The following is a 20,104-nucleotide window of genomic DNA, read 5'->3' as shown; positions in this document are numbered from 1 at the left end:
AGAGTCAGTGGATGTTGTATACCTTGACTTCTCCAAAGTGTTTGATACCGTGCCACACAAAAGGTTGGTATATAAAATGAGAATGCTTGGTCTGGGGGATAATGTGTGCAAGTGGGTAAATAGCTGGCTGAGTGATAGAAAGCAGAGGGTGGTTATCAATGGAGTAAGCTCAGGGTGTGTCAGGGTTACTAGCGGGGTGCTTCAAGGGTCTGTCTTGGGCCCTATATTATTTAATATATTTATTAATGATCTAGTGGAAGGGTTGCATAGTAAAATAGCAATATTTGCAGATGATACTAAACTTTGTAAAGTAGTTAATTCAGATGAGGATAGGGCACAGCTACAGGAGGATTTAGATAAATTGGGGAGTTGGGCCAAAAAATGGCAAATGGGGTTCAATGCCGATAAACGTAAGGTCATGCACATGGGAAAGAAAAACAGCAGTCACCCATACATATTAAATGGGAAACCGTTGGGGAAATCTGACATGGAGAAGGACCTGGGCGTCTTGGTTAACAGCAAATTAAATTGGAGTGCCCAGTGTCAGGCAGCAGCTGTGAAGGCAAATAAGAGTCATGGCATGCATCAGAAGAGAAATAGAGGCATATGATGAGAACATTGTTCTTCCTCTGTATAAAGCGCTGGTAAGGCCGCACTTAGAATATTGTGCACAGTTCTGGGCTTCCGTGCTCAGGAAAGACATATTGGAGCTAGAGAGGGTACAAAGGAGGGCGACTAAGGTAATAAAGGTAATGGAGGGACTAGAATACCCAGAGAGGTTGTCAAAATTAGGCCTATTTTCGTTGGAAAAGAGAAGGCTTAGGGGAGACCTCATAAACATGAATAAATACATCAGGGGGCAGTACAGAGATCTCTCCCATGACCTGTTTATACCAAGGATTGTGACAAAGACGAGGGGACACACTATGCGTCTGGAGGAAAGGAGGTTCCTGCACCAGCATAGAAGGGGATTCTTTACGGTCGGAGCCGAGAGACTCTGGAACTCTCTGGGAGAGGAAGTGGTGATGTCCAACTCACTTAATGAGTTCAAGAGAGGCCTGGGTGCCTTTCTTGAGAACAATAAAATTACATCTTATGCTTAGTGATAGTTAATTAATCCAGGGATTTAATCTGACTGCCAGATAGGAGTCGGGAAGTGAATTTTTCCTCAATGATGTAAATTGGCCTATACCGCATGGGTTTTTTTTTGCCTTCCCCTGGATCAACGCTGTGGAATAGCTGCAGTGCACAAGAAATAGGCTGAACTGGATGGACGCTTGTCTTTTTTCTGCATTATAAACTATGTAACTATGTAACTATGTAATTTTTCTCACTTTTAGGTACAGGAGATAAAACATAAGGACATATGGCAATAATGTCTTGTACTAGTACAATAATGTCTTGTACTAGTAAAGTTATTTCCTGGTTATTTATTTTTATTGACAAATGCAAAGTTAAAAAAGTTTTTCAGTCAATAAAATTCATGTAACAAACATTATAAGCAGCCTGAGCCAAGTTTTGCCTTCCCAGCTTCCTCTGAAGCCTGTGTAACCAGTAGTAATATTCACTTATTCCTGGAGCAGCAGATAGAAGTGGATTCTTTATTCCATATCGCATGTGAATGCTATAAAAATACCAGGATTGTTTCTCCCCCAAAAATATAATAAAAGTTATATGTGCAACAAAAAGGTACCAATAAAAGCTACAGATTGCACTCTACAAATAAACCTTATACAGGCAAACACAGGTTTTCAATACATTTATATTTTACAATAATTTTTGCCATTAAAAATGCATTTTGTCCCATAAATAAAAAGTCCTCATAAAGTCGACATAAATGTTGGTGGTAAAAAAATAATTATTAATTAAAAAATGTTTGCCTATTATGAAACAGGGTTAAAAAGAAAAGCTAAAGGTTTGTACACCACATTTGATTAATATCTTAACGGGCCCAGGAAGTTGTTAAAATAAAAAATAACCCATACTCTCCTACCAGACTGGTGCCAATCCTCTGTATTCCATACTATGCCAACTGCTATTCTCCTGGCTTCCTGTTTTGGCAGGTGGTGTCAAGTGCGGCAGTCTGCGGTCACAGATTCGATGTGGTGTGTTGCCTGATATCTCCACCAGAAGAGGAAACCAGAAGACTGTTGGGGATACACTGAATACAATGAAGGGATGCCAGTCTAATATGTGTGTACATGTTATTTTTTATATTGCTATTAACCCTGCTCCTGTTAATATAGTCCTCCCACTTTGTTCATGAGTGCATGTGATCAGGATGGAGAGTAATGGAAATATTCCCATTTATACTGTAGCTTGTGATCAGTTCCTGAAAGGTGGCATGTGAGAATTATTTGCATAAAGTAATGTAGTCTGGTTGGGAATTCTTTTCAAGCAAAAAATTTATTTTTGCACTATTCATACCACATTGGGCAGACTGGTCCCATGTCGTGCAATCCATAATTTGTGGGAAAGCCATATGCCAAGATGTAACTGAAATGTATGGACCTCATTCTGTTCACTTTCTGCTTAAATGCTTTTATTTTCATTACAAATGATATACATTGAAACAAATGATACTTTATAAGTATTATAACATACAATGTTCACTTTACCCTTCCTGTCCTGTGCTTTGATGGATCAGTTGTAATAAGTTTACCGTCAGAAGAACATTGAGGTTGCAATCACTTCGTTAGACGTGTACTGTTACGGGTGGAGTATACCTCCGGCCAAAATTGAACATTTGACTGAGCTCCTAATTCTTTATGTGCAGTAATTCTGTCCAGATTTTCTTTTGCAATGTCATTGGTTTGTTCCAAAGAATTTTCTTGCTTTCGGTTACTGACTTGAAACTAGTCTCTGTCGGCTATATTAGGGTGTAATATTTTAGACCAAAAGTTAATGGCAACTAAAAACTGTGATGCAACACTACTATACCCATCACTCACTTTCTGGCAAAATCTGACTCCGATTCATCAAGACAGACGCTTTTCTCATAGGTCTTGATGAGCGGGCGGAGTATAGTGCGAGGTGCCTCTTAATGAATGAGGTGAGGCGCAAAGTGGCATGTGCCTCTATGTGCGCCCCGCCACAAATCTTACCACATCTCATCACACCCCCCTTCCCACCCCAGTTATGCTCACTCTTTTGGAGCTGGATAAAGATGGTGTGAAAACATCAAGAGTTGCTAAAAGTTTGCAGAACCTCGCATTGTGTAAAAATGTTGTATCTATTTACGTCAGTTTTCTGCGTTGATGAATCAGAACCTACATCTGTAGGTTAAAAAGCTCCTGTAAATTATATATATGTCAGATCCTCATTTAAAATTTGTCTTTGCTTTTATTTAGAGGTATACATCAGTAGGATTTCAGAACATATACCACCAATGGAAGGCTATCAATGCTGTTGTACACTTGTCCCGGGCTCAGGCTTTGCTCCCTTCACCCTGGTCTGTCAAACTGTGTTGTGTTCCCTGTGGGCTTGCAGGTTGCTCAGTGTGTGACATCAACTCCCTAGACCTACTTAATAATCATTAGGACACACTTCTGTGTATTTGGATTGTTTTTCAAGACCTTAGTTTGTTTTCTTTCCTGGTCCTCTCCTGTTTTCTGCTACCTCTGCTGCCTTGCGGACTTTGCTGCCCTGCAGATTCCTGAGTGTGCCTCCTCCTCTCTCCTCATATGCCATACTGCCAGCTGCACCAATGCCCAGGGACAGTGTACCCACCCGAACCTGAGCTTAGTGGGTCCACCTAACCTGGTTAGCCTAACACTTGTATGACGCAGTATAGGCATACTGTTACATAAGTTCTTTAACTATAAAGAACATATGTGCTTGTTTTTTTTACTTTATGCACATGCATGGAATAGCTAGGCAATTGTGTAATCATTCAGTTAATTTCAAATTGAATTCTTATTATTTTTTTGTGAATCAATAACACTCTTTATGTTTGGAGTAAAAATGCACCAACTCTGGGCTGATTGGCTGCTGAGACACACCATGATCATATATATTGCTTCCAAGAGAAAGAAACTAACAATAACTTATTTGGAATACTTAGTTTTAGTAAAAAATAAATACATAAAATCTACCAGATTCTAAACAAATTGCTATTTAATATTCAGCAAAGAAGCTTCAAAGTTTGTGTTCCATTTTGAAGTGATTATTCCAGTAAGTCAAAATAATTACATTTTTGTTTTGTTCCTTTGCAGCACCAAAGCAGAGCCACAGGAAGCTTCGAGATACACGTGTGCATCATAAAGTGCTATACTGCCACATTAAACAAGAATTGAAAACAGTGACCGGTTATATGGAGCGTCCAATGTTCATCACAGTCAGTTACTTAAAACCTTCTCGACAATCCATCTGGGATACATAAAAAGGTACTAATTATGTTCCAATAATTTGTGGCAGGGTGCACAAGTGTTAAGCATCATTTGGATCCTACACTTAACCCTTTTCCCAAATGAACCAAAACATTTTATAACAGTGACTTATTATTGCATTAAATGAATATGAAACCGCCACTTATCCACTCCATTCAGATGTGTGGCTTATTCTGCGCTGTATTGTAAAATTTGCTTCCAACATCTGGCATATACTGAAAGTGGAAAGCTGAATGGGGGACAAATTCCTGTTCCAGCAAGTATATCTGAGGAACTTGGGAGACGGCAGGAAAGGAAGGAAACAGACCTTGGGAAATAAATAATTAAACAATAAAAGGAAAACCTTAGGGGCTAATTAAATATAAGGCATAATCAAATTGGATATGGAAATATAGACACAGCTGACAATGTATGAGTAAACCTATGTTGATAAATAGTTTTTTTCTAATTACACATTTGCTCTCATAACTAAAGTCTAGATTTTCTGGGCTGCAAGCCAAATCTGTCGCAGTCTAGACATGGAGGTCTGCTTCCCAGCTATTCCTTCCGATATGCAACCTTCTAGAAATGACATGCAATATACCTAAGCTATACACTAACAAAGACATGGGTATTAATCATTGTTAACATATTAAACCAGCAAAAGAATTAATAATTCACTGCATGACATTTTCATACTACAAAATGCTCTACATTTCCAATTCAAACAACACAATTTCTGTCTCTTTTAGACGCCATATGATCATCCCAGTATAATCAATTATTGGCCACTGGAGATAAAGGGATCTCTTGAAACTCAAATTTGCCACCTTCACTCAATTTTACCCAAAAAATCAATTTGAATCTCAATATTGCAAAGCCTCGAGTTGCCTGGAAAACACATATATAACACTCTAAGGTATCCTGATAACTTGTTAAACCCATTTGAGCTCTATAATACAAACACAAAATTAGGACAGAGGGGTATTAAACTACCCTCCTTGTTTGCAGTGTGTCAACAAAGAAAATAATGTTGTCATTAAGGTGCTGTATCTCACAGATCAATCAATTCACAGTCACGCTGACCCTCAAGGTCCTACACCTCCCTGTCTCTTGAATCTTTGTATTATTATTCACAGAATGAGACTACCATTCCCATTGTTCATCCATATTTTTCAGGATTGCTGTAGCACACCACAGCCAGATTTAGGCTGTGTGCCCACGATGCGTTTTTTAAGCGTTTCCGCAGCGGCAAAAACGCTGCAGAAATGCTTAAAAAATGCATGGTAGAAGGTCTGCCATGTTCCCCAATGATAATCCGCATGTGCTGTGCACATGCTGTGGAAATTTCCGCTGCCGATTATCATTGCGGAAAAAACGCAGCACTACCAACTATTTTGCGGAAGCACTGCATTTTCGCCGCCATTGACTTGCATTGGAACGCTTGGATTCCGCATTACTGGATCTGTACATGCAGAATCCAAGCTTTTCAATGTGTGGATGGTACCCGGGTCTGGATGAGAGGAGACTCTCCCCCGGACCCTGGTACCATAGAACCTGTAAAAAAAAGAACAAAATAAAAAATAAATATTATACTTACCTTCTGATGGCCCCCGGACTCCTTGTCTTCGCTTGCCAGCAGATCGTGGTGGACTGAAGGACCTGCGCTGACATCATTTAGTCATGTGACGGCAGGTCCTTCAGTGTACCACGAGCTGCCGGCAAGCCAGGACGGAGCGAATAAAGACTGTGGGGGCATCAAAGGTAAGTATATATTTATTTTTTATTTTTTACCATTCTTTAAGGTCACACTATATAAATCCATGCCCCTGCCGCACACCATTTTGGTGGAGCCGGAAGAAACTTGAGTAAAGACGCCAAAAGTTGAAACATTTTGGCACAACTCCAAAATGAGCCTAAATTTTCCGACTTTTCAAAGTTTTTATGACATAATTCTGGCATGATGCTTTGGTGACCTTTAAGTCACATAAACCACTTGGATTTCCTCATTGAGAGCCTGCAACCCCCTATACTTAAGGATGAAAGTTTTAACTGACTAAAATCAAAGTAAAATTTTAAAAAAGTCACTTCATCATAAATTTTCTTCTGACTACAAATAAAATTAAGAATAAATCACAAATATCATATTAACAACTTTCAAGCGACATTCAGTGGGATCGTTCTTGTAGTAGGGGTTACATTGTAATTGCAGTACCACCAGTAAAGTGGGTTAAAAGCTTTTGCATTATTTAATGAAGGAGAAGATAATCCCTCTTTGGACGATGTATTCGTTTTTATAAACTAAACCAAATATTTTAGTGCCATCTGTTTAGTCCATTGTTTAATGCTTTCTTAACGCCACAATAAACAAAAAACACAGCTCTAAGTACAAGAGATTCACAGGATGAAATTACACCAGGAAACTACAACAACCTGTCAAGCCATCACCGACTCAAGGTGGGGATTTATCAAATCTTAATCTTGTATTACAATAGTACAAAACTCAAAGGGACTATGTTTGGGCAATAGAAATACCATTGATATACAGAACATACAATCTACAGAAATTGCTCCAAGTTAATCCCAAGAAAACAAACAGCGTAAAAAAAGGCTGCAACTCAACCAATAAAAATAGGAGGTGAGTATACCTAATCACTTTCACAATAAAATACATTTATTATGCAACTGGTACAACTGGAATCACATTTTGCGCAGTCTAGCAGCAGTAAAATTGCATATTGGTTGTGATAACTGTTGTAATCAACCACCAAATTGATGTTCCCAGTACAGTTCCCAGAAACCACATCTGAGAACCTTATATAACATATTTTATAGCGTTTTGTCTCATTAAAAGAAATTCAAATTCATTTCACAACTGCAGCAGTTCTTACACGTTATACTTTGTTCTTATAATTTTTGGAAACTTTTGCAAAACCTAAAAATTCATGTGATAGCAAAATACCAAGTATGACCTTCACATGAGGTTGTAACATGTAGACAGTTGTTTTTCACTTTGCAGGTTCCACTAGCAGAATGGATCTTAGGGCTCTTAGAATTTGGAATTTGGGAGTCCATGTATTAAAATGCCTTCTGTTGGAAAACTTAATGTCAGGAACCATGGGAAGATGGAAAAATTAAATCAATATTTGGCTAACCAGTCCTTTCATATGTTGCTAATAGTGATGATCAAGCATGCTCATTGCTCGAGATATACGAGCATGCTAGGGCGAGCACCTATTATCTTCAGCGTGCTCGGGTGTTAAGTTTTCGTCACTCCGTGAACATGATTTGCGACTGTTTGACAGCTTTAATGCATGTGAGGAATGCCTGTTTTTCCAGCATTCCTCACATGTATTAAAGTTGTCAAACAGTCGCAAATCATATTCACGGAGGGACGAAAACTTAAAGTCCAAGCACGCTGAAGATAATATGTGCTCGCCCGAGCATGCTCATATATCTCGAGCAACAAGCATCCTCGATCATCACTAGTTGCTACTTGAAGGAGTTGTCCACTACTTTCACATTGATGCCCTATCCGGAAGTGCATACCTGCGGTGCTTGGCCATCCATCTGTGGTGGCCGCCGCAGGGTACTACACATCCGCCTCCCATTGAATTGAATAGGAGGTGGATGTGCAGTAACAAGCGCAGGCCACTACAACTTGACGGCCAAGCACCGCAGGTAAGGACTTTGGCCCACAGCTGCTGCCGCTGGCACCGATAACAGCTGATTGGCATGGGTGCCGGATGCTGGACCCCGGCCGATCATACATTGATGCCCTATCCCAAGGAAAGGACATCAATGTGAAAGTAGTGGGCAACATCTTTAATATTAGTACATACTTCTTTTTATGAAGGAGGCATGGTGAGGACCAACATGGTTATGGTTAATGAGTTTAGATACAGCAAACAATTTAATATTTTCTTCCTATTAAATATTTATGTACCAAATGCAAAAAAATGGCCACAAATTAATTTAGTTGAAAATTTTTTCTTAATATCCCATTTCTAAATAGAATATGCTTCAGATGCTTATCATAAGATATTTTATAAATACAGTGCAAATTAAAAGAAGAACATGGCATGGACATATTTGGTTCCCTACTGGATGCCTTGTCCCTCTACATCCAGTGCTGAGGACTAGTGCTCTGTTACCCACTTGCCCACTAGGCTGTTGAAATCCTTTGGGTAATTAAATAAAAAAATCATCCCTAGAACTTTTCGAGCATGCTGTAGTATCTTATAGTGTCTTGCATTGCTGGATTTATAGAATTAGTGAAAAGAGTCAACAAATCCTAGAGGTATAAATTGTTAAACATTTTCAGGCCAATGCATAAAAATAGTGCCTAGAAAAATACAAAATATTCAATATGGATTCTAAAGAATAAGCACCGGGAAAAAATATTTTCTGCTGATGTCAAGAATTACAAATTAACAGTACTGAAATATGTAGCATTTGTAGATGAGTACTTACTGATTGCTCATTCAAGTCTTGAGCGTCGTCCATTAAGGTTTCTCTATAAGGTCCAAATTTTTAAGTGATCTCACCTTGTAAACACAATATAATTCCTGCAATGAGAGAGGACAAGAAAATAAATTTTGCTCAGCAGTGAAGTCTAATATTACAGGGTGACCAAAAAAGAATAACTGTTATTTGTGTATTATTTAGTAAGCAGCCATGCTTCCTTTTCATTGAAGTCATTAAACATTAAGGCCCCAAATCATCAAAGCATTTATCTCAGAATTCTGGTGTAAATACTTTTAAAAAGTCACAAAATGTTTGCCCAATTTGGGGTTGCAAAAGAAAATTCAACTTTCCTACTAAAAGGAGCCTTGGCGGGATGAGGGCACCATGGAGATATAACACCATTGCTTTTCTAATCATGATGAGCTGCGGCGTCCTTTTCACCAAAAAACTTACTCCAGTCCCTGAATGGAGTAAGACTTGTGACGAGGTGCACGGAGGTGCCCACCATTCATCAGACGTTACTGATTCATTAAGTCATGTGCCTCTTAATGAATCAGGAGAATCTGACTCCAACAATGCCCCTACTCAAGACCTGTGACAAAATCACCAATCTTGATGAATCAGGGCCTATATGTTCTCCACTAATATACAGTACAGACCAAAAGTTTGGACACACCTTCTCATTTAAAGATTTTTCTGTATTTTCATGACTATGAAAATTGTACATTCACACTGAAGGCATCAAAACTATGAATTAACACATGTGGAATTATATACTTAACAAAAAAGTGTGAAACAACTGAAAATATGTCTTATATTCTAGGTTCTTCAAAGTAGCCACCTTTTGCTTTGATGACTGCTTTGCACACTCTTGATATTCTCTTGATGAGCTTCAAGAGGTAGTCACCGGAAATGGTCTTCCAACAATCTTGAAGGAGTTCCCAGAGATGCTTAGCACTTGTTGGCACTTTTGCCTTCACTCTGCGGTCCAGCTCATCCCAAACCATCTCGATTGGGTTCAGGTCTGGTGACTGTGGAGGCCAGGTCATCTGGCGTAGCACCCCATCACTCTCCTACTTGGTCAAATAGCCCTTACACAGGCTGGAGGTGTGTTTGGGGTCATTGTCCTGTTGAAAAATAAATGATGGTCCAACTAAACGCAAACCGGATGGAATAGCATGCCCGCTGCTAGATGCTGTGGTAGCCATGCTGGTTCAGTATGCCTTCAATTTTGAATAAATCCCCAACAGTGTCACCAGCAAAGCACCCCCACACCATCACACCTCCTCCTCCATGCTTCAAGGTGGGAACCAGGCATGTAGAGTCCATCCGTTCACTTTTCTGCGTCGCACAAAGACACGGTCTTTGGAACCAAAGATCTCAAATTTGGACTCATCAGACCAAAGCACAGATTTCCACTGGTCTAATGTCCATTCCTTGTGTTCTTTAGCCCAAACAAGTCTCTTCTGCTTGTTGCCTGTCCTTAGCAGTGGTTTCCTAGCAGATATTTTACCATGAAGGCCTGCTGCACAAAGTCTCCTCTTAACAGTTGTTGTAGAGATGTGTCTGCTGCTAGAACTCTGTGTGGCATTGACCTGGTCTCTAATCTGAGCTGCTTTTACCCTGCGATTTCTGAGGCTGGTGACTCGGATAAACTTATCCTCAGAAGCAGAGGTGACTCTTGGTCTTCCTTTCCTGGGGCGGTCCTCATGTGAGCCAGTTTCTTTTCAGCGCTTGATGGTTTTTGCAACTGCACTTGGGGACACATTCAAAGTTTGCCCAATTTTTCGGACTGACTGACCTTCATTTCTTAAAGTTATGATAGCCACTTGTTTTTCTTTACTTAGCTGCTTTTTTCTTGCCATAATACAGATTCTAACAGTCTAACAGTCTATTCAGTAGAAGTCTGTATCCCCCAGACTTCTGCACAACACAACTGATGGTCCCAACTAGAGATGAGCGTTGTTCTACTCGAACTGTTCGCCAAACTCAAATTCGAGCTGTTTTGGGCGGTATTCGAGCCGTTCGGCGAACACGAACAATTTGAGAAAAATTCGGCTGTTCGAGGTTATGTTCGATAACTGTTCGTGCACCAAAATCATAACTGGATTTTTTCTCAGTAATGATGAAAATTAATGTTAATACGCAGTTTGAGTGTACAGCGGGGTGGGGGGAGGGGCAGGGGATGGATCTCTGCAGGAACAATGAAGATCTCCATTTTTTTTTTCTCTTTCCCGCATTTACAGTGGGGAGGTGCAATCTGTCAGCCTATCAGCAGCGCACACACGGAGCGAAGTGCTTTTTTTCACACAAGCAAGGGCATGTGTCATTGGCAGTGTACGTCACATGTCCTTGCCCTATAAGACCAAGCCATTTTCCCCGTCGCCACCATTTTCTCACTGCTGCAGCTGCGTGTTAGACGGCACCGCTGTTGCTGTGTGCGCTATACCTTGTTAATTTCAAGCCAATTTTCGCACAAATCTACAGATAGCTTGGGAGTAGGGAATAGTTGTGATTGCAGTCCTTTTAAGGACTAGGTTACAGCATTTCCTACGACTTTTATCAGGCAGGTCTGTGCTCTTAAATAGATAGATTGTGGGAGTAAAGACTAATTGTAATTGGAGTCCTTTTCAGGACTAGGTTACATCAGTTCCTATCAGTTTTTGCCAGGCAGGTCTGTGCCAGTGCTGTGCAAGTTTTTTTCACAGCATTTGGCTGAATCTAGCAAAGCTAATCCTTTTTGGCCTATTGCAGAGTGTGTTAGTCAGTGGATTAGCCTATCTGTGTTGCAAGATATACCACCTGTGTATAGAATTCCAATTCTTTTACTGCACCTAGTGAAGTAAAATCTTTTGGGCATAGCATCATTCTATTAGTCCATCTATACTGACCTCCATCAGGTTGCAAATTGAATATAATTTTTTTCTGCATCTAGCTCTGAAAAAATATTGGGCTTCTAGCAGTGTGTGGGACTTGTTGTATTAGTCCATCTATACTGACCTCCATCAGGTTGCAAACTGAATATATTTTTTTCTGCATCTACCTCTGAAAAAATATTGGGCTTCTAGCTGTGTGTGGGACTTGTTCTATTAATCCATCTATACAGACCTCCATCAGGTTGCAAACTGAATATATTTTTTTCTGCATCTACCTCTGAAAAAATATTGGGCTTCTAGCTGTGTATGGGACGTGTTGTATTAGTCCATCTATACTGACCTCCATCAGGTTGCAAACTGAATATATTTTTTTCTGCATCTACCTCTGAAAAAATATTGGGCTTCTAGCTGTGTGTGGGACTTGTTCTATTAATCCATCTATACAGACCTCCATCAGGTTGCCAACTGAATATATTTTTTTCTGCATCTACCTCTGAAAAAATATTGGGCTTCTAGCTGTGTGTGGGACTTGTTCTATTAATCCATCTATACAGACCTCCATCAGGTTGCAAACTGAATATATTTTTTTCTGCATCTACCTCTGAAAAAATATTGGGCTTCTAGCTGTGTGTGGGACTTGTTGTATTAGTCCATCTATACTGACATCCATCAGGTTGCAAATTGAATATAATTTTTTTCTGCATCTAGCTCTGAAAAAATATTGGGCTTCTAGCAGTGTGTGGGACTTGTTGTATTAGTCCATCTATACTGACCTCCATCAGGTTGCAAACTGAATATATTTTTTTCTGCATCTACCTCTGAAAAAATATTGGGCTTCTAGCTGTGTGTGGGACTTGTTCTATTAATCCATCTATACAGACCTCCATCAGGTTGAAAACTGAATATATTTTTTTCTGCATCTACCTCTGAAAAAATATTGGGCTTCTAGCTGTGTATGGGACGTGTTGTATTAGTCCATCTATACTGACCTCCATCAGGTTGCAAACTGAATATATTTTTTTCTGCATCTACCTCTGAAAAAATATTGGGCTTCTAGCTGTGTGTGGGACTTGTTCTATTAATCCATCTATACAGACCTCCATCAGGTTGCAAACTGAATATATTTTTTTCTGCATCTACCTCTGAAAAAATATTGGGCTTCTAGCTGTGTGTGGGACTTGTTCTATTAATCCATCTATACAGACCTCCATCAGGTTGACAACTGAATATATTTTTTTCTGCATCTACCTCTGAAAAAATATTGGGCTTCTAGCTGTGTGTGGGACTTGTCGTATTAGTCCATCTATACTGACCTCCATCAGGTTGCAAATTGAATATAATTTTTTTCTGCATCTAGCTCTGAAAAAATATTGGGCTTCTAGCAGTGTGTGGGACTTGTATTAGTCCATCTATACTGACCTCCATCAGGTTGCAAACTGAATATATTTTTTTCTGCATCTACCTCTGAAAAAATATTGGGCTCTAGCTGTGTGTGGGACTTGTTCTATTAATCCATCTATACAGACCTCCATCAGGTTGCAAATTGAATATATTTTTTTCTGCATCTACCTCTGAAAAAATATTGGGCTTCTAGCTGTGTGTGGGACTTGTTGTATTAGTCCATCTATACTGACCTCCATCAGGTTGCAAATTGAATATAATTTTTTTCTGCATCTAGCTCTGAAAAAATATTGGGCTTCTAGCAGTGTGTGGGACTTGTTGTATTAGTCCATCTATACTGACCTCCATCAGATTGCAAACTGAATATATATTTTTTTCTGCATCTACCTCTGAAAAAATATTGGGCTTCTAGCTGTGTGTGGGACTTGTTCTATTAATCCATCTATACAGACCTCCATCAGGTTGCAAACTGAATATATTTTTTTCTGCATCTACCTCTGAAAAAATATTGGGCTTCTAGCTGTGTGTGGGACTTGTTGTATTTTTCCATCTATACTGACCTCCATCAGGTTGCAAACTGAATATATTTTTTTCTGCATCTACCTCTGAAAAAATATTGGGCTTCTAGCTGTGTGTGGGACTTGTTGTATTAGTCCATCTATACTGACCTCCATCAGGTTGCAAACTGAATATATTTTTTTCTGCATCTACCTCTGAAAAAATATTGGGCTTCTAGCTGTGTGTGGGACTTGTTCTATTAATTCATCTATACAGACCTACATCACGTTGCAAACTGAATATATTTTTTTCTGCATCTACCTCTGAAAAAATATGTGGCCTTCTAGCAGTGTGTGGGACTTTCTCTATTAGTCCATCTATACTGACCTCCATCAGGTTGCAAACTGAATATAATTTTTTTCTGCATCTAGCTCTGAAAAAATATTTGGCCTTCTAGCAGTGTGTGGGACTTTCTCTATTAGTCCATCTATACTGACCTCCATCAGGTTGCAAATTAAAAATAATTTTTATCTGCATCTACAGTACCTCTGAAAAAATATTTGAGCTTTTAGCTGTGTGTGGGACTTGTTCTATTACTCCATCTATACTGACCTCCATCAGGTTGCAAACTGAATATATTTTTTTCTGCATCTACCTCTGGAAAAATATTGGGCATCTAGCTGTGTGTGGGACTTGTTGTATTAGTCCATCTATACTGACCTCCATCAGGTTGCAAATTAAAAATAATTTTTATCTGCATCTACAGTACCTCTGAAAAAATATTTGGGCTTTTAGCTGTGTGTGGGACTTGTTCTATTTGTCCATCTATACTGACCTCCATCAGGTTGCAAATTGAATTTAATTTTTATCTGCATCTAGCTCTGAAAAAATATTTGGCCTTCTAGCAGTGTGTGGGACTTTCTCTATTAGTCCATCTATACTGACATCCATCAGGTTGCAAATTAAAAATAATTTTTATCTGCATCTAGCTCTGAAAAAATATTTGGGCTTCTAGCTGTGTGTGGGACTTGTTCTATTAGTCCATCTATACTGACCTCCATCAGGTTGCAAATTGAATATAATTTTTTTCTGCATCTAACCCAGCCAATAGTTTTGGCCACTCAGCTCTGCTCGGTTCCCATCAATTGATTTTTTGTGCAAACAACTCCAGAGTTGTGAATTAGTTAACCACCAAAATGAGTGGAAAAAGGCCTGCTGCTGGTGGAAAGGGGAATAGGCGTGTTGGGAAGGGGAAAAAAGGTTGTGTCCGTGGGGTAGGTGTTAAAGCAACAGTAACATCTGCAGAAGAAAGACCATCTTCCAGCCAAACTAAAATGTCTACTTCTTTTAGCGGACAATGTGATAAGATCCCTTTCTTACGGCCACGCCAATCGCTACAAATTCCAGATGAGGCACAAAAACAGCAGGTGCTTCAACGGATATCAAGTGCTCCTTTAAGTGGGCTCTCCTCCACATCAACTTCAACATCACAAATACTCCAGTCCTCAAAGGTGCTTCCTCACAGCTCCCAAATCTCCAGCTGCCCGTCTGAGTATGAGGTAGAACAGATGGTTGAGTCTGCAGAGCTGTTTACTCATACTATAGCCTGGGAATCAGAGGTCGACTCCAGCGCTTCTGTGAATGCAGACGAGGAAATGATCTGCACTGATGCCCAGAATCTTTATAAGTCGGATCCAGGACCAGACGCAGAAGGTTCTGACCATAATGTAGACCCTCATTCCCAAACTGTAACTCCTGTTGGTGGAGACAATGAGGAAGACGATGATAAGACTCAAATACCTGATTGGAGCGACAACTTTAGTTTTTTGTCAGGGCAGGAACAGGTTGGCTCTGAGGACGACGGGTGTGATAACGCACAGGGTGATGATGATGAGGTTGGAGATCCCACTTACTGTCAACCCACAGTCAGCCAAGAGATGAGGTCAGCAGAGGAGGTGGAGGAAGATGCTAGTGACGACGAGGTCAGGTTGCGCCTTCCTGGACAGAGACGTAGTACTGGAAGCACGTCAACAACTGCATCCTCAAACACAACTCTGCCTCTCACCACAAGTCGTGGTGGCTCTTCAGGTCGCATGGGTGCTAAGCCTTGCATAGCCTGGGCATTTTTTCAGATCGATAAAGATGACCCAACTCGTGTTATGTGTAACATTTGTCAGCAAAAGCTAAGTAGAGGCCAAAAAATACATAGTTTGAGTACTTCATGCATGAACCGGCACATGGACATGAAGCATAAGTTGCAGTGGGAAGCTCAGTGTGTTACAATGCGGCCTAGCCAGCCGGGCCAACCACCGTCTGCCATATCTTGTGCATCCGCGGCCTCTTCATCCTCTGTGACTGGGGGGACAGCAGTCACACCTGTTTTGGGGCGCAGACCTGCCACCTCTTTACCCGCAACAGCCAGCGTGATTGGCAGGTCATCATTTTCTTTGGAGGTGGTAACACCAGCTGGTGTTGAGCGCTGTCCGACATCGATAGCACCACCTTTGGATCAAGGCAACCTAACATGTCCGCCTGCATCTTCCTCACAGACCGGCAGTTTGCCGGGGACACCCTTATCAACCCCGTCTAAGCACAATAGCCAGCCCTCGGTCCCTCAGATGTGGACAAGTAAAAGACCATTTCCTCCTAGCCATGAGAAAGCTAAGAGGTTGAATTTCACCATCTGCAAGCTCTTGGCTACAGAAATGCTGCCTTTCCGCCTGGTGGACGCAGAGGATTTTTGAGACCTTATGTCCGTCGCAGTGCCCCAGTACCAGATGCCCAGTCGGCACTACTTCTCAAAGAAAGGTGTGCCTGCGCTCCACCAGCATGTCGCACACAACATCACCGCTTCTTTGAGAAACTCTGTGTGTGACAGGGTGCATTTCACCACAGACACTTGGACGAGTAGGCATGGACAGGGGCGTTACATGTCGCTGACTGGGCACTGGGTAACTATGGTGACAGCAGGACAAGGGGCTGCTGCCCAAGTGTTGCCGTCCCCACGAGTTGTGCGTCAATCCTCTTTATGTCAAAGTTCCTCCACTGCTTCTGCCTCCTCAACCGCCTCTCGGTCTTCCACCTGCACCCAAAGCCTGTCTGGTCATGCCACAAGCTTTCTAACTGCGCAGAAGGGATCCTGCACACCTCCTTACTATGCTGGCAGTAGGGCTCAACGTCATCAGGCGGTTTTTACATTGAAATGTCTGGGAAATGTGAGTCACACAGCTGAGGAGTTGTGGTCAGCTCTGGAGAACCAATTTCATGAATGGTTGTCTCCACTGGACCTGAAACCAGGGAAGGCCGTGTGCGACAATGCTGCAAACCTGGGTGCGGCCCTTCGCCGGGGCAATGTCACACACGTGCCTTGTATGGCTCACGTGTTGAACCTGGTTGTCCAGCAATTTTTAGCCCACTATCCCAGACTAGATGGCCTTCTGGAGAGGGCACGGTCGCTGTGTGCTCACTTCCGCCGTTCGCATCCCGCAGCTCAGTGACTTACATCTCTACAGAAGTCGTTGGGCCTGCCACTTCACCGGCTAAAATGCGATGTGCCTACCCGGTGGAATTCAACTCTGCACATGTTGCAGCGACTGTGGCAGCACCGACAAGCCCTGGTGCAATACGTTCTGACGTATAGCCTGGGCCAACGAGATCCAGAGGTGGGGCAAATCACGCTGGAGGAGTGGTCTCAGATCAGGGACCTATGCACCCTTCTGCACAGTTTTGAAATGGCGACGAAGATGTTTAGTGCTGACGATGCCATTATCAGCATGACTATTCCGGTGATTTACATGCTGGAGCACATGTTAAACAGAATTCGGAGTCAGGTGGTGGCACAAGAGGAGGTGGAGGGAGTAGAGGAGGAAGAGTTGTATGCGGAAGGTCTAACATCTGCAAGGTCCAGATGGTCGGCAGCACCAAGGCGGCAGGCATGTGAGGGTGGGGGAGATGGTTTTACCAGGGCGCATGGTAGCAGCCAAACTAGTGAGGAAGGTGCAGGAGCCCTGGAAGAAGTGGAGGACAAACTGATGGAAGACTCATCAGATGAGGGAGACCTTGATCACATTTCTGTTGTGCGAGGTTGGGGGGAGAGGACCGAGGAAGGAAGCATGATTGTTACCTCGCCACCAACACAACAGGGACTTGGTGCTCCTGGATGCACAACACACATGAGTGCCTTCTTGCTGCACTACCTGCAACATGACCCTCGAATTGTGAGAATTAGAAATAATCCTGACTACTGGGTTGCCACACTGTTAGATCCCCGGTACAAAAGTAAATTTGCAGAAATTATTCCTGCCATAGAAAGGGATGCACGCATGCAGGAGTATCAGCAGAGACTGTTGCAGAATCTTACATGTGCTTTTCCACAAAATACCAGTGGTGCACGTAGTGAATCTCACAGTTCCAACTTGCCAACCGTGGGACCGTCAAGTGTTCAGCACTCAAACCGTAACAGAACCACAGTATCTGCTGGTAACATCAATTTTGCGGAATCATTTCACCACTTTTTTAGCCCATCCTTTGCAAGGCCACAGGAGACAAGAAGTCTGACACATAGTCAACGCCTAGAGACGATGGTACAGGAGTATCTCCAAGTAAACATTGAAGCCATGACTGTGTCACTGGACCCTTGCTCTTTTTGGGCTTCCAATCTGGATAAATGGCCGGAGCTAGCCACTTATGCCTTGGAGATCTTGTTATGCCCCGCAGCCAGCATTCTGTCTGAACGTGTGTTCAGCGCTGCTGGTGGTGTGCTGACAGATAAGCGCACGCGGCTCTCCACTGATAATGTAGACAGACTCACGTTCATAAAGATGAACAAATCATGGATCCGAAACGACTTTTCTACCCCTGTGTCATCCTGGGGAGAGTAAAAGCTTGATGATTGGTTAAAATCACCCTACCAACCGTTTTAAGCTTTCAAATTACTAATCATGTTTATCTGTATCTTGGCTGGAAAATAATTTGGGCTTTGTAGCAGTGTGCAGCACTGATTCTATTAGGCCATCTATAATAAGCTCCACCAGATTTAAAATTACTAATCATGTTTATCTGTATCTTGACTGGAAAATAATTTGGGCTTTGTAGCAGTGTGCAGCACTGATCCTATTAGGCCATCTATACTAAAGCTTCACCAGATTTAAAATTAATAATAATTTTTAGCTGCATCTAGCCCGGAAAATAATTTTGGGGCTCCGAGATGCGCAAGACACATAAGTGCCTTCTTGCTGCACTACCTGCAGCATGACCCTCATATTGTCAGAATTCGAAGTAATCATGACTACTGGGTTGCCACACTCTTAGATCCCCCAAACTTTTCGATCAACCTTTTCATTTTAATAAAGACCAAAAAAATGGTCATTTTTGAAATTATAAGCATTAGCAGGTTGTTAGAAACTGAAATCAAACAGTTTTCAACTCAAAACTTTATTCTAGGTGATGTTACATTTTCACATAGGACCCCTTGTTCGAAAGGAGCTTCTGAACTCTCTCGTCCATTGAATTTGTCAGGTTTTGGATGGTTTCTGCTTCAATTGTTTTGCATGAGGACAGAATACCCTCCCAGAGCTGTTGCTTAGATGTGAACTGCCTCCCGCCATCATAGACACTCCTTTTAATGATGCTCCAAAGGTTCTGAATGGGGTAGAGGTCTGGGGAGCATGGGGGTCACACCATAAGTTTGTCCCCTTTTATGCCCATATCAGCCAGAGATGCAGATGTTTTATGTGCAGCATGAGATGGTGCATTATCATGCAAAAAAATGATCTTGCTGTGAAATACACGGTTCTTCTTCTTGAACCATGGCAGGAAGTGCTGTTTGAGAAAATCCACATACATTATGGAGTTCATCTTTAGCGCCTTCAGGGATCCTAAAGGGGCCGACAATCTCTCTCCCCATGATTCCAGCCCAAAACATTACTCCACCTCCTCCTTGTTGGCGTTGTAGCCGTGTTTGCGTGGGGTGTCCATCAACCAGCCATCCTCCACTCCATCCATCTGGACCATCGAGCGCTGCACGGCACTCATCCGTGAACAAAACAGTTTTGAAATCAGTCTTCATGTAATGTTTGGCCCACTGGAGCCGTTTCTGCTTGTGTGAAGTGGATAGAGGAGGTCGACAGGATGGCGTATGCACAGCTGCAAACCTCTGAAGGACCCTACATCTTGTTGTTCGGGGGACGTTGGAGGCACCAGCAGCTTCAAAAACTTGTCTGCTGCTATGACAAGGCTTTTTTGCCGCTGCTCTTTCAACTTGACGTAATTGCCTGTAGGAAAGAGTCCTCAATTTGCCCTTATCAGCACGCACACGTGTGTACTGTGAATCAGCTACATACTTCTTGATTGCCAAGACACTTCATCCTGATCATCGCACAATGTTGATTGTAGTCATGCCTTGACCTAAACACTCCACAATTTGTTGCTTCTCAGCAGCCGACACATCCTTTTTCTTTCCCATTTTGGCAGAAAATGTAGGCTGCTTAATAATGT

At 41.7% G+C, this 20,104-nt stretch overlaps 1 protein-coding gene across 9 annotated transcripts in view; it reads right to left on the bottom strand.

Moving 5' to 3' along the window:
* The window catches only part of EYA4 (EYA transcriptional coactivator and phosphatase 4), a 563,063-nt gene that overhangs the window by 452,658 nt on the left and 90,301 nt on the right, over window positions 1–20,104 (bottom strand). For all 9 annotated transcript variants that reach the window (XM_073671270.1, XM_073671274.1, XM_073671277.1 and 6 more), the window contains exon 2: window positions 8,841–8,935. In XM_073671270.1, the coding sequence (XP_073527371.1) occupies window positions 8,841–8,873 (33 nt within the window). In that variant the 5' untranslated portion in view covers window positions 8,874–8,935. The remainder of the gene's footprint in view (window positions 1–8,840; window positions 8,936–20,104) is intronic.

Source organism: Phyllobates terribilis, unplaced genomic scaffold (genome assembly GCF_046119375.1).
Source record: "Phyllobates terribilis strain yellow unplaced genomic scaffold, ASM4611937v1 Scaffold_3__8_contigs__length_932513732, whole genome shotgun sequence".
NCBI classification, from domain to species: Eukaryota; Metazoa; Chordata; class Amphibia; order Anura; family Dendrobatidae; genus Phyllobates; species Phyllobates terribilis.
Note: the sequence above shows the minus strand (reverse complement) of the source record. Positions and strands in the feature narration are given on the sequence as shown.